We start from the raw sequence: 14,223 nt of genomic DNA on the forward strand, positions 1-14,223 counted from the left end.
TTGCTTGGCAATTTTCACACCAATTTCGACAAATTCACTTGACACTCAAAGGGTTAATGCACTAATAAGAATGCAGTGGAAGCCTAGTGAGATATTATTATTATTATTATTATTATTATCAGAAGTGAGAGCAATCAACACCATAAAAGAACAAGTAAGATATCTGAAGAAGCTCATTGTGTGATTGTTTTATCTTCACCTTTATTACCACAATCTTTAGTCATAATACTTTTTTCAATAACTTAAAAAGGCACTAAAGGGGGTATTCAATCCCCCGCCGCTATTTCTGATGGGGGAAATAGTGGCGGGAGCCTATTCAATGCTGTTTTTCCCGACAGCATTGAAGATGCATCTCGGCAGAACGGACCCACCTTTACAAGCAGTCTGGCCCATTTTGTCGAGATCATGGCCGTATCTTGTTTCCGCAGACACGCCCCATTTTTGACGTTCGGCAGGTGGGACATTGCATCCCTCCTGCCGAATAACAGTCGAGCGGGTCGAGAACGGGCCTGGGTCACGACTGTTGGGACGTGACCCAGGATTGAATACCCCACATAATCTAAAATTCTAGTTTTATTATATAAGTTACATGATACAGGAGGCTCAGTGATGTGGAGTGTTGATAGGTAATCGCGATCCGCTCATCAGACATGTCTGAAAATGCAGTGGGAACATGTGTTACCTGTGTGAGCTTTCCTCTCCAGATTGCAGCAATCTGGCAGCTCACCCACCAGCTGTGGTTTAGTAGTTGCTCAGCTTGGTTGCCTAGATTGGGCAGTAGTCCCTTGGTGCAGGAGCATTCCCTGTGTACCCAGTTTTAAAGTTTCTGGAGTTCGTCAGAGCTGAGCATGTTTCGTGTAAAGGTGTCATTTGAAATACATTAAGGGGGTATCACATTGGCTGATAAAAACAGCCTGATGGTCATTATCACGGTATCCAATTAGAGGCTGTTTACATAATCCAAACATGGACCTGCGATAGCACGATGACGCATGGGATCCGGGATAAATTCCCCAGTGTTACTCGCCGTGGCTGCTTTTCGTGGATCGTTATTCCTTCGTTATTTATCGGGGTCGTTATTCCATACCCTAATCTTCAGAGATGCATATAAGGCAGGTAACCATCCAATTTCGATACTTAACACGGACATCAACTTGTTTGCAATCCTTACAGCCAACAGGCCTTAACCTCTACAGTCATGCCCTTAAATCAGGTTTGTCCTGGGGTGGGAGGCATGGGACAATATCACCAAGGTCATTGACTTTATACATGTGGAAGATCCCTCCCATCCTGCCATCCATTAATTCAAGGGCTGCCACATTTTAAGGAGGCCCTTCAGTAGTTATTTGTCTATTGATCATCAGAAAATATCTCCCGCTTAGCAGTCATGTGACCACCATGTAATGATACCTAACCTTGCATATTAATAGGCAAATTGCCACAGATGTGGTGCGGGTCTAATGCCCATAGCTCCACCACCTTCTCTCCCCTATTTAATGCAGCTGGTTTCCGCCTTGCCGGGCTAACGTATCATTCGTATATATTGCATACGTTTAGTTTAAGGCGCAGAAATCAATAAAAAATTTTTGGTGCATTGTTCATTTTTAGATTGAGATTTTATTATGAAAACCGAATTATATAATGCGGGTTTGTGTTAATTTCTGTTTCATTAAATTTAAACAAAAATTGGAATAGATTTTATCTTTATAAACAAAATAAAAAGCGTTTTCTGAAAGTTCATTCCTAAAAAAAAAAAAAAAATACTGTATGTATAATTTGTGTGGGTCCTGCATAAAATAAATACTGATATTGACCTTGGATTGTGATGAGCGCAATAAGGCAATCTTACAGACTCTGTAATGGGCCCTGTACATGTACCGACGTGTGTAGGGAGAGCGTCCTGAGCGATGCTGCTTCCCTCAGGTCTCTCCGCACAGCGCAGTGTTCTCTATTGGGAACACTGGCCCCGACCGATTAATAACTTGTGTGCAGGTTATTAATCGGAGACCCGTGGGGCCGCGCATTTAAATCGCTGTGTAGTCCACACATACACCGTGATTTTCATGAATTTTCTGAATGAATTAATAAAATGTAAAATTGCTTAGAATATGTCTGAATATCGCTCCGTGTGTAGTGCCCGATTGGCGTTGTGGACAATGCTTACTTTCGTTGAGGAGAGGGAAGGGCTTGTGTGCCACAACTCACACTTTATAAAGGTTTCTTTTTTTTAATATTCCATGATCCTCGCTAGATGCCAACACTTGCCTAACTTTGCATATACACACAACTTGTGCTGGTATTTTCGTCTTAATGTGCCTGCTAATATTAAGGTATATCTGGTGCAGTCACCCGTGTGTGTTTGTTGTGTTTTCATTTCTACAGTATGTGCAGTAAATTAGGCTCCTACTCAGGAAAGGGGCAGAACATGTACCCCCTACTGCAGCAGCACAAAACGGGATGCACTCAGCATTCTAACGGTCAGAATGCCTGCATTCAAATGCTGGCAGGAGACCGGCACCATAATCCTAACATCAATTAGAATGCCAGTGCCGGAATCCCGACTTCTAGGATGTTGAACAGCGAGTAACCGGGCCAGGTTACTGTTACTCTGGAGGGGGAGGGGGATTATGGTTAGGCTGCAGGGAGGGTAGGTTAGGGTTAGGTACTTAGAAAGGATGGTTATGGTTAGACTGCAGAGTTAAGTTTAGGTGGCTGGTTACGGGGGTTAGGCACTAGGCTGCAGGAAAGGGAAGGGGTACTTGTGTATTTTGGCGGCGCCCATCGCATCGCATACCATAACGTATACGATGGTATGCGATGCGACGCGATATCGTACGATAGTGCACGATGGCATACAATTTTGAAATTGTATGCCATTGTACATGGCATACAATGCCATACGATGCGATGCGATTAAACATTGTATAAGCACCCTAATGGGTGCTTATACAATGTTAAGCACCCATTTGGGTGCTTACAATGTTAAATGCACCCCCACGCCACCCCCCCCCCCCCCCCCCCCACTATAAACGTGAACCCGAAGCGTGGCGAGCGCAGCGAGCCCGCGAGGGGCGGCGGTACGCGTCCTACGACTTTTTCATACCCCCACTATCCACGTCGGCGTGGAGTTGAAAATAGAATAGTGTGGCGAGCGCAGCGAGCCACCGAGCCCGAAGCGTGGCGAGCGCAGCCGATACCTGTGAAGCCCGCAAAGGGACGCGTTTACCTGTGAAGGTATCTGCGTCCCCTCGCGGGGCTCGCTGCGCTCGCCACGCTTCGGGGTCGGTGGCTTGCTGCGCTCGCCACACTATTCTATTCTCAACTCCACGCCGACGTGGATAGTGGGGGTATGAAAAGGTCGTAGGACGCGTACCGCCGCCCCTCGCTGGCTCGCTGCGCTCGCCACGCTTCGGGTTCACGTTTATAGTGGGGGGGTGGCGTGGGGGTGCATTTAACATTGTAAGCACCCATTTGGGTGCTGAAAAGCACCCTTTAGGGTGCTTATACGATTTTTGGTCGTATAGGGGGTCAAAATCGCGTCGCATCGTATGCCATCGGGTGCATGGCATGCGATGCGATGCGATCTGTCCGTCGTACGACGGACATCGGGGGCGCCGCCAAAATACACAAGTACCAGGGAAGGTTAGGGGAAGGCAGGGGGATGATAAGTATACTTACCTGATTCTGTCGGTATTCTGACCGCCAATCATCCATGCATATCCCCACGGAGCACGTGTGCACTCAGAGAAGGACATCCAACTCTAAATCCGCCCCATAGTATCCTTTTATGACACTGCCACATGTTTGTTTTTCAAGGATCACGGCATAAATATGTAGTACAGGTCATTGCATAAGAGAGAGGCTGTAGTACAGAAGTCATGGCATGTTACTCCCCAATGTACTTTGACTCACAGGCTCCATAGATAACACAGGCTGCTGGTCATGATGTCATTCTGTTCACTATGACCTTTTTGTGTGGAGAACAGAACTTTGTGCGTGTTCATGCACATACCGACAGAATCCCAGTATGACCAGTACAAATATATATTCAATAAATATAATTGTGAGGCTGATAAAAATGAAAACTTAAGCATTTATGAGATTAAAAAAGGGAAGTTCCACATAAATATGAAGAAAGCAAATGAACACACATTCAGTATGCACAGCTATATGCTGATGTAATGCCCCATACACACGGTGTATTTTTCTATTCAATTTTGCTTATATAAGTCGAATCGAAATCGAATGCATTGGATTTTGATTTGATCCCAATTGAAATCAAATTAAAAAAAAATAGACTGTGCAGGCAAGACTACAGTATATAGTACAGATCTGTACTGTATAGTCTACACACAGTGCAATGTACTTTCTATTCAATCCCGATTCAGTCCCGATCTAATCAGGATCGAATTGCAAGACCTTTACACATTCGATTTAGACTATACAGTACAGATCTGTACTACAGGTATATAGTTTTTGCCTGCACAGTCTATTTTTCTATTTGGTTTCGATGCCGTTTCTGTGCACTTTGCAGTCCTAATTTGGAGGATCCAGAGAAGTCACTGTAGTGTCAGTGGAAGGTGTAGACCAGCTTTTAAAAGGTTGAATAGCTGCGAAACATGTTTCTCCCCCCAGCTTCTTCAGAAGCAACATGAGCAGTTCAGCCCCAGGCCTGAAAACAAATCAGACACACCTGTGGAACTCTGTCAAAGTGTTATTTAGTAGTTTACCATTACTAGTACTCTATCTTTATTTACACTATACTATCATTTCTGTAGGAGGATGATACCCTCCATTACAGCAGCTTTGATTACATTAGGCAGCGCCAGTGTGAATCACACCAGTATGGGATGCAGTCATCATGTCGACAGTTGTAACCTCAAGACCACAATGTTGACATGTGAATGTCCGTATTCTGCACAGATTAGAGGGTTGGGGTTAGGCTGAGGATACGGTCGTAATATCGACCACACTTAGGTCGACCGTCATTAGGTCAACACCGTTGGGTCAACAGGCAACTAGGTCGACATGGATGAAGGTCGACAGGTGTCTAGGTCGACAAATGCATTAGGTCGACATGGGTTAGGTTGATAGGTTGCGAGGTCGACATGGGTTTTTTCACTGTTTTTTGAGCCGACATGTGCTGACAGGCGGTATTTCATGCCCTGCCATCCACCAGGGCGTGGTGGGAGAATAAAATAGTGTGCCGAGTGCAGCGAAGTACCGTGCCTGAAGCATTGCGAGCGATGCGAGAGGCTGCGGTTGACTTCCAACTGTGTCCATGTCAACTGTGTCGACATTCGGGTCAAAAAAATGGTGGAAAACCCATGTCGACCTTGTCCCATGTCGACCTTGTCCCATGTCGACCTTGTCCCATGTCGACCTTGTCCCATGTCCACCTTGTCCCATGTCCACCTTGTCCCATGTCCACCTTGTCCCATGTCCACCTTCATCCATGTCGACCTGGAACACTGTCGACCTTGCTGCCTGTTGACCTATTGCCTGTCGATCTAAGTGTGGTCGATAATACGATCCACGCCCTTAGGGTGAGGGTGTGGAGGTTTAGGCTGTGGGAGCAGAGGATAGGGATAGGCTATGGGAGGGGAGATTAGGAGAAGGCTATGAGTGTGGAGAGTTAGGGACAGTCTACAGGAGGAGTTAGGGATAGGCTACAGGAGGAGAGAGTTAGGGATAGGCTACGGAGAGAGTTAGGGATAGTCTACAGGAGGAGAGAGTTAGGGATAGTCTACAGGAGGAGAGAGTTAGGGATAGTCTACAGGAGGAGAGAGTTAGGGATAGGCTACAGGAGGAGAGAGTTAGGGATAGGCTACAGGAGGAGAGAGTTAGGGATAGGCTACAGGAGGAGAGAGTTAGGGATAGTCTACAGGAGGAGAGAGTTAGGGATAGTCTACAGGAGGAGAGAGTTAGGGATAGGCTACAGGAGGAGAGAGTTAGGGATAGGCTACAGGAGGAGAGAGTTAGGGATAGGCTACAGGAGGAGAGAGTTAGGGATAGGCTACAGGAGGAGAGAGTTAGGGATAGGTTACAGGAGGAGAGAGTTAGGGATAGGGATAAATCACTGTCTGTTGACCCTGGGTGCCAGATCCAGAAGAAAACACTGGATTTGAATCAGATGAATTATTGCTAGACTATCTGGAACATTTTCTCAGCATTCTAATTATGTTGACATTTCCACAGTGTTAACCTGGTCATTGTTCACATGCCAAGGATATTGACATTATTATGTTGGCATGTTGTATTCCATTCCATATGTCATCGTCCATTATCCATACAACCTTGAATGCTTGGTCAAAGCCAACTGGTCTCTCTGTCCACACAACTTGGCATATCCCGCAATTCTGCCTAAACATCCTGCAAGCATTTTCACTAAAAACCGCAAACTCCCTGGTGCTGCCCAGTACAACCATACATGTGCCAGTAGCATTCTGAATGAGATGCATGCGATTAATGCGTAAGTGCATTGCACTCCACTACGCAGCATGCGCTATACTAAAAACCACAAGATCCATCTACAAAACAGCCTTATATGCATCTCTGACTCGGCACCCAGCCCAGTTTCACCATAGATAGGTTGTCAGTATTAAGTCATGTTTCACTACAGGGTACTTTTAAAATGTAATTTCATGTAAATCCTGTAGGTTTGGTCAGGCCCTTGCTGCACTGGTTAGTATCATATGGAGAAAAGTTGATTTTTTTTTGCAGGTAATGTAATAGGTAGGCAATGGATACTTCTCATATGAAGTCTAGTCTTGCAAAAAAAAAAATCTATGGATTGCACATTGCTGACCTCTAGTGGCCACACTTCTGTATTCCAAGTGGAATTACTGCTGCTTTACCACATTACAGACAGACCATTGATAAACTATATTTGTATTAACTGCAGTAATTCAGAGACCAAATACAGTATACAGATTTTTTTATTTCAACAGCAGGGAAAACTATTGGCTGAGGTTTGTAACGTGTTTTTTTGTTTTTACAGAAACCAACACCAAATGGGATTCCGAAACATCCATTTTTAAGGTATGCCATTAACTTTTCAGTCTTATTATTATTAATTTTATTAGTACCAACCATTGTTTCACCTGTTAAGAGTATGGACCAGCAGCACAATGATACAGGGCAGTTAGTGCGCTGTGCTAAGTTAGCTGCCTATATATATACTGAGGGTCTGGATTACATGTGGATGCTAATTACACACAATGCCAGTGTGGACATAGTTGGGCAATTATCTGCAACTGTGCATGGAAACCCTACGGCATATGCTCAAATGCAATTATTCATAGAGAGCAACAGGTGGCCGGTGTCTGGAGGGTGAGATGAAGGGAATGCAAATATATCTGCAATACCGTGCGAGCAGGGCTGCGTTCTCAGATGCATAAGTGCTGCCATGCCCATGTGCAGGTGGTTAATGGAGGATTGCTTAGTACCACCAGTAGTGGTCCTGGGTACAAGGGTGCAGAAAAGGGCTTGCACGTTGCGTTGCATGCTAGTACAAAAGAGGACAGCCAAAACTGCTATTTGCATATTATCATTCTGCTTTGATAGCAGATGTGAGAGTGGACGTAGGCAAATTTGACAACTGACTGGCTATAAACTCAGTACCCATATCCTAAGGGTGCCGGGGATAGGCCTGACCCTGGGTGAAGACCAATATAAGTGTGTCCCATGTGGCATTACTTCCCTGACCAGTTGAGCTGATTTGAAATGTATGTCGTCTCTTTTTTTTTTCTCCTTTTGGATTTTTAGACCAAGGACCAGTCCAAGAACCTAATGTTGGTTCAATAAATACAGGGGAACCCAACACATTTTTTCCCCCCAGTAATTTTTTAAAACCAGGAATGGCTCAAAGAGGTTATAGTTTTTTGCACTTCAGAGGGTTCCCCCTGTCTTCAGCAGCGAAGAATACAGCGGGTGCAATGTAGCAGTTGGGAATCGGCATGCTTCACACACTCCCAAGTCTGCCCCTGGGCTCCTGTGAAACTAGCCAATGGGAAGCCGGAGGCGGGCTTAAGAGTGTGTGAAGCATGCTGATTCTGGGGCGTCTCATGGTGTCCACTATACAGCGCAGCTGAACTCTGGGGGAATAATTCAGCACATACATTATATACATGACAACAACTTGTTTATATGTTCTAAGAAACGGTCCATTCTCCGTCCCTTTTTGTCGATTATGGCCCTGAATTGTCAATATGGCGGCTGAATATCGACAATCCACGGCTGTTTACGCAGACACGTCCCCTTTTCGCTAATCGGCAACCTGGACATTGAATCCGGCCTGGCAATCTGCGGTCGAACAAATGAAAACGGGCCAGGGTCACGGCGGTCAGGATGGATCGACAGTCGTGACCCAGGATTGAATACCCCCCTTATTGTGTAATAACTTTAGATCTGGGCCTAAATTAGCGTCCGTTGTAGTTATGCGAAGATTCTCTAAACTACTACTGCTTTCACTAGCATGTGGGGTGGGGGGCGGGCGGCCGGCACAAGCAGTAACAGTACACGTATGCAAAGGCTTTGCTGTACAGCAAAATGCTTGCATCGCTAGGGTAGCCTCCTTCCTTAACTGCGCAAGTGCCTCCATGTCTTGGGTCACAGTGGCTTGGCTCCCAACAAAATTAACCCTAGAATGAATAGAATAGATGTATATATGTATGTGTGTATATACATACCTCCCAACCGTCCCGGATTCGGCGGGACATTCACGATTTACGGCCGATGTCCCGGTACTGCTTACCGCAGTCCCGGCTTCCCGAGACGGTTGGGAGATATAAACCACGATAATATTACGACGAGTGGCGAAAACAGGGGCGTGGCCGGATTCCGTGTCACCCCGTGAGGCCACGCCCCCTTTTCGGGAGCACGTCGGGAGAACGTCCCGACCTCCCAACTTCAAAAGTTGGGAGGTATGGTATATACATAAAATTGGAGAAACACTCTTAGATCCCAGTATAAGCCACAAAGGTGACCCAATCTCCACTATACTGCTACTGGGGAAGTAAACTTCTGTCACCTGGTTACCAACGTTTCTTCCATCACTTCCCTCTCTCAACCCTCCCATCCAGCAGTCCTTATTGGCTCTGACTTTGGCTTGCTGGAGATTGAAACGAACAGGTATTGAGTTGATGCCTGGCCCTTCAGGGACCATTAAGCTGTCCCTAAGTCCAACATTTCTGCGCCACTGCCATTACCAGATACTGTAAATTCACATCTGCTTTAAGACATAGAGCTTCTAAACTTGTGGCAATTTGTAAGCTGTAAAATATAACAAAAAAGGATAGTAATAGTGAAATCTTATTTACAATGTTTCTATCTGTAATATTACCTGTCTGAAGGGCAAGTAGGACCCGATTTCTCTTGAAACACCCCTACCGACAGTTCATCGGGAGGAGTTCCATATGATTTATTTGGCACTTGATGCCATTTTCACATACAATTTATCTCATACGAGGGCCTACTGATCCTCCCCCTGCTGCTGGCAGCCAGAGACAGAGGCCAGTGGGGAACAGGCTGCAGTAGTGGCGGGCAGGCATGAGATTTCAAAACTCCCATTTAAATCCATGGGCGGCTGCTGATTGGCTGATGAAGCTCTCTCAGCCAATCAGCGGCCACCCATTGATTTGAATGGGAGTTTTGAAATCTCCTGTCCACCCGTCACTACCAAAACTCCCACACACCTAGTTAGGCACTGATCGGATACAATTCATCGTGGGGGCTAAAAATACCCCACAATGTGCCGCTGATGGTCCAATTCCGATTTATCTTATGTACTGAACATAAGATCTCCAGGCTCCAATCTGATGTCAAACACCTCCAATTTGGCCAGTGTTTATCTGATATTTTGGGCCGATCCGTCAGGATCCGATGAAAACAGGCCACATCAGACCTGTGTATTGGGCACCTTATGTTAGATTTTTGAGTTGTAAAACATGATTAACAAAAGCAACTGAAACTTGAAAGCAAACACCTATGTGACTAGAGCTCAGTTTGTTAGTTGTGTTACTCTGATGGCTGTGCTTGCCCTTTCAAATGTCCTGTAAAATAAAATCTTTTCTGTATTTTCCGTTGCAGTGGAGAAAATCCGTTTTCTACTGTCAAGCTCCGACCAACCGTAACAAATGACCGTTCTGCACCAGTCATTCGATGAGCAGAGCTCATTAATTTAATTATAACATTTTAATTATTTTATGTATCTTGAGTTGTGTAAACTAATTTTTTTTTTTTAACTTAATTTTTTTTTTTTTTTGGAAAGTTTTTGTTGTGATTTTGGAATGATTTGTGCCCTACATCAGGAAAAAAAGATGAAGTGCTGTATATATATTTTAGGAAATCTGAAACACAAGCTTTAGTTTATAACTGATATTTCCCTGTCACATTCCCTAACCTTTCTCAACAGGAATATGCTGTAATTATAAAAAAGCTTGTGTAAAAAAAAAAAAATTTCAATTTTTACAAACTTTACAAAGAAAAATCTTATTCAAACTCACTTTGTTGTTATTTTTTATATAAATCCTAAAATCGATGTAGGGAAGTAATGAGGCCATAAAATGCTGTTCTTGGATATCAGGGATTATTGGACTGTGGGATGAGAGATTGGATGCCGATCAATGTAGCTGAGGATGAAGTCATTGGTCTAAACATGTCCCATTACCAGTTTCGAGATTTCAACTTGACCATGGTTTGGAACCAAGGAGCATGTGCATTAGGATAAAGCTGATGGACCACAATCTCTTGGAATATAGAGCTGGAAACAGTGGTTTCATGATATTAGACCCATTATTAGGTTGAACTGATCTCGAGCTACACTACCAAACTTTTATATGTCCTCCTACAGTTGTCTGGAGTCCACCATTGTAAAGCAACCGAATAGGCAATTTTTGATTTGTCCTACAGCTGTCTGTAGTCCACTGGTGTGAGGCTACCAATGGCCAATGTTTGATTTGTCCTACAGCTGTCTGTAGTCCACCGGTGTGAGGCTACCAATGGCCAATGTTTGATTTGTCCTACAGTTGTCTGGAATCAACTGGTCTGGGGCTACCAATGGCCAATGTTTCAATTCCCCTACAATTGTCTGGAGCCCACCGATGTGAAGCGGCCAATGTTTGATTTGTCCTACGGTTTTGTGGAGTCCACTGTTGTAAAGAAAACAATGGCCAATGTTTGATTTGTCCTACAGTTGTCTGGAGTCCACCAGTGTGAAGCTACCAATAGCTAACGTATGATTTGTCCTTTAACTGGAGTAATTCAGCCATTGTTTATATTTTGGGGGTAAGGATAAATCACGCACTCATTTGAGCCTATCTGGAAAAAAAACAGATAACAAGTACACCAACAATATATATATATATATTCTCTTCAATACATATGCCTATCTGGTAAGTGTGATTTTCCATCTGGTCCTCTAGTGGTCTCTTCAGTAAAAGAAGACAAAAACTCTTACACGCAAGCAAAAATGTTATTTTTAAACATTTTTTTATGCTTTATATCATTATCTCTCAGTGTTTAATGCTTCCAAGTGTCACAGAATGAGAGCAGTTTGGTTAAGTTATTTTGATTGTTATGTTACTTAAAAGCGAAATGCCTTTATATAAATATATATATACGGTATGTATATGCCTAAAGCTATGTTGCTTCAGAAAAAGAATATATATTTCTTTGGATAAAATTGGAAAGCACCATATTGTAAGATCTTTATGATAAAATAAATATTCTCGTATAAAAGTGTGTGTTGTGTGTGTTTTACTTATAGTCTAACAAATTCATGGTGGAACATGACCAGGTTATGCATACAGCTGAACAGTCCACATGCCTTTATGCTGCTAGTCTTCTGCTCTTTCTCTAGTTCAACTCCACAGCTGTGGGAGGGGTTGTGTCTTTTCTGGAGGGGGGAGTATTCACTCTCCAACTTCAGCATCCAAGATGGTCCTGCGGCTTCCTGCTTTGCCTCAGCAGGAAACATAGGCAAGTAACATGCAAGTATAACACATTTCCCCCATATCCCTGATGCAGTTTATTCTAAATGAAACGTGTAGGATCATTATGCTCTACCAATACTTGAATAGCATCTCGAGTTCAAATGTGGTTAGGAAGTCTTTTATCCATAAAAGCTTGATGTTTTAATGATTAATCGGCTAGGCTAATAGAAATAGGTTTACTGCTTGTGTTTTAAAAATACTAAATACTGTCAGATTGCCTACTTGTATATATTTTCCCTATTTTCTTTTTCATAAATATAACTCACATATTATTGTTTGTGTTCTTATCATAGACTAGTAAGCCCGCTAGTCTGCTACCTTGTGATTGCCTCTGTATTTGTGCATGTGTGAGAGAGAAAGAGATCTAGTTTCACTCCCTGCTAAGATGGCAGTGTTTTGAAGACCCACAAACAGAGTATAAGCCCGCTCGAAGCAGATGCTTCCAAAGTTAGTAGATGTAGGTTCACTCGCTGCTAACAGATGGCAGTGTTTCGGATCCACACGGACACTAGGCATATATAAACGTGGAGGCTGGGGAGGTCGCATGCACGTGGAGCTCCGGTCCCCCATCCCTGGAGCTCCACCATCCCCGGCCTCCGGAGTAGAGGGCGGCATGCAGCGTGGCAGCGATGGGGGAGAGGAAGGAGGCTGTGCTGTGCTCCCCCAGCGGTGAGCGCTGTACACCCCCGGCAGTGATCGCTGAGAACCAGAGCAGGATGGCCGGAGCCCAGCAGCGCGGCTCGCAGCTATATGCAGCGGGCGTGCTGCATTAGCAGAGAACCTCACTGTTCGGGGGAATTCTCGTTGTCAGATTTCCTCCAAAACATAGAATAGGGCGAGCGGGTTAAACAGGGAGGATGGCTTTTTTTTTCGTCGATCCTTGCCGAAAACAAGCCATCCGCATCATAAAAACCCCCTCGCCAGTTGAATATATCCCAATGGGTATCTAAAGGAGGAGATAGCAAATCCTCTGCACTACATATTTGATACATTTTAGTCATCTACTGCAGCATCAAAGGACTGGAGAATTGCGGAAGAAGTATTTTTAAAGTATATTTAAAAAAAGGAATTTTAGACCTGTGAGCTTAACGTCGATCATAGGGAAATTATTTGAGATCGTATCCAATAATACCTAGAAATTAATTAGTTGGCAGAAACCAAGACATTAGCAATGCTGTCTTTCTGGATTTTGCAAAGGCATTTGACACTATGGCTGGTTAAAAAATTAAAAATCGTGGATTTGGGACTAGGGGTTAAAATTTATAGCTGGGTAAGAAAATTGCTGCATGATAGAGAGCAGAGGGTGGTGGTAAATGGTGCGTTTTCAAGTTGGATACCAGTACTATGTGGAGTACCACAGGGTTCAGTGTTAGGACCTCTCCTATTTACCATATTCATTAATGATATAGAGGACAGGATAGTAAGCAGAATCTCAAATGTTGCTGATGAGACAAAAATGTGCAGGGTTGTTAGAACGGTTGAGGATGTCAACATTCTACAGAGGGACTTAGATAAACTTGATGAATGGACTGATAAAAGGAGGTTCAATGTAGATAAATGTAAGGTTATGCATCTCAGAGGACATAACCAGTGTGCGACATAGAGTAGTGTTGGGGACATCATAATTGGAAGCACCTAGGAGTCCAAATTGACAACAAACTCGGGTGCAGTGCTCAGTGCCATAGTGCAGCCACTAAGGCCAACAGGATATTGGCATTTATAAAAAAAAAAAAGCATGGAAACTAGGGGAGACCATGTCATTTTACCACTCTACAAGACACTAGTTAGACCTCACCAGGTATTTGGAGTGCAATTCTGGTCCCCACATTACAAAAGGGATATTTTGGAACTGGAAAAAGTCCAGAGAAGAGCAACCAAGATAATAAAAGGGGATTGATATGAAATCCCGGCGTTCAAAATCCCGACGCCGGAATCCCGACAAGGGAATATGAAGGGTTAATGACATTGAATACATAGTAGCAAAGTAGTTGTGGTTGAAAAAAAAATGTGTGTCCATCAAGTTCAACCTTATACAGGACCCGTTAGGTGGTATTACCATTATGATGAACAAAAAATGTTCACACCAATTTTGACAAATTAATTTGGCACTGAAAGGGTTAACAAGTTTTTTTTTCATCTGGCTTCCCTATATTCATACTCTTCATCACTATTCAGGTTAGGAACAGTCTTTGTGCTGCAGTGAAAGTCACTGCCTGGTATAACGAAGAAA

General features: G+C 43.8%; 1 protein-coding gene across 2 annotated transcripts in view; it reads left to right on the forward strand.

Moving 5' to 3' along the window:
- The window catches only part of BAIAP2L1 (BAR/IMD domain containing adaptor protein 2 like 1), a 109,533-nt gene extending 97,823 nt beyond the window's left edge, over positions 1-11,710 (forward strand). For both annotated transcript variants that reach the window (XM_083153166.1, XM_083153165.1), the window contains exons 13-14: positions 7,001-7,041; positions 10,090-11,710. In XM_083153166.1, the coding sequence (XP_083009292.1) occupies positions 7,001-7,041; positions 10,090-10,165 (117 nt within the window). In that variant the 3' untranslated portion in view covers positions 10,166-11,710. The remainder of the gene's footprint in view (positions 1-7,000; positions 7,042-10,089) is intronic.
- The last annotated feature ends 2,513 nt before the right edge of the window (positions 11,711-14,223 follow it).

The sequence above is a fragment of the Crinia signifera genome, chromosome 7 (assembly GCF_055691185.1).
Source record: "Crinia signifera chromosome 7, ASM5569118v1, whole genome shotgun sequence".
Taxonomy (NCBI): domain Eukaryota; kingdom Metazoa; phylum Chordata; class Amphibia; order Anura; family Myobatrachidae; genus Crinia; species Crinia signifera.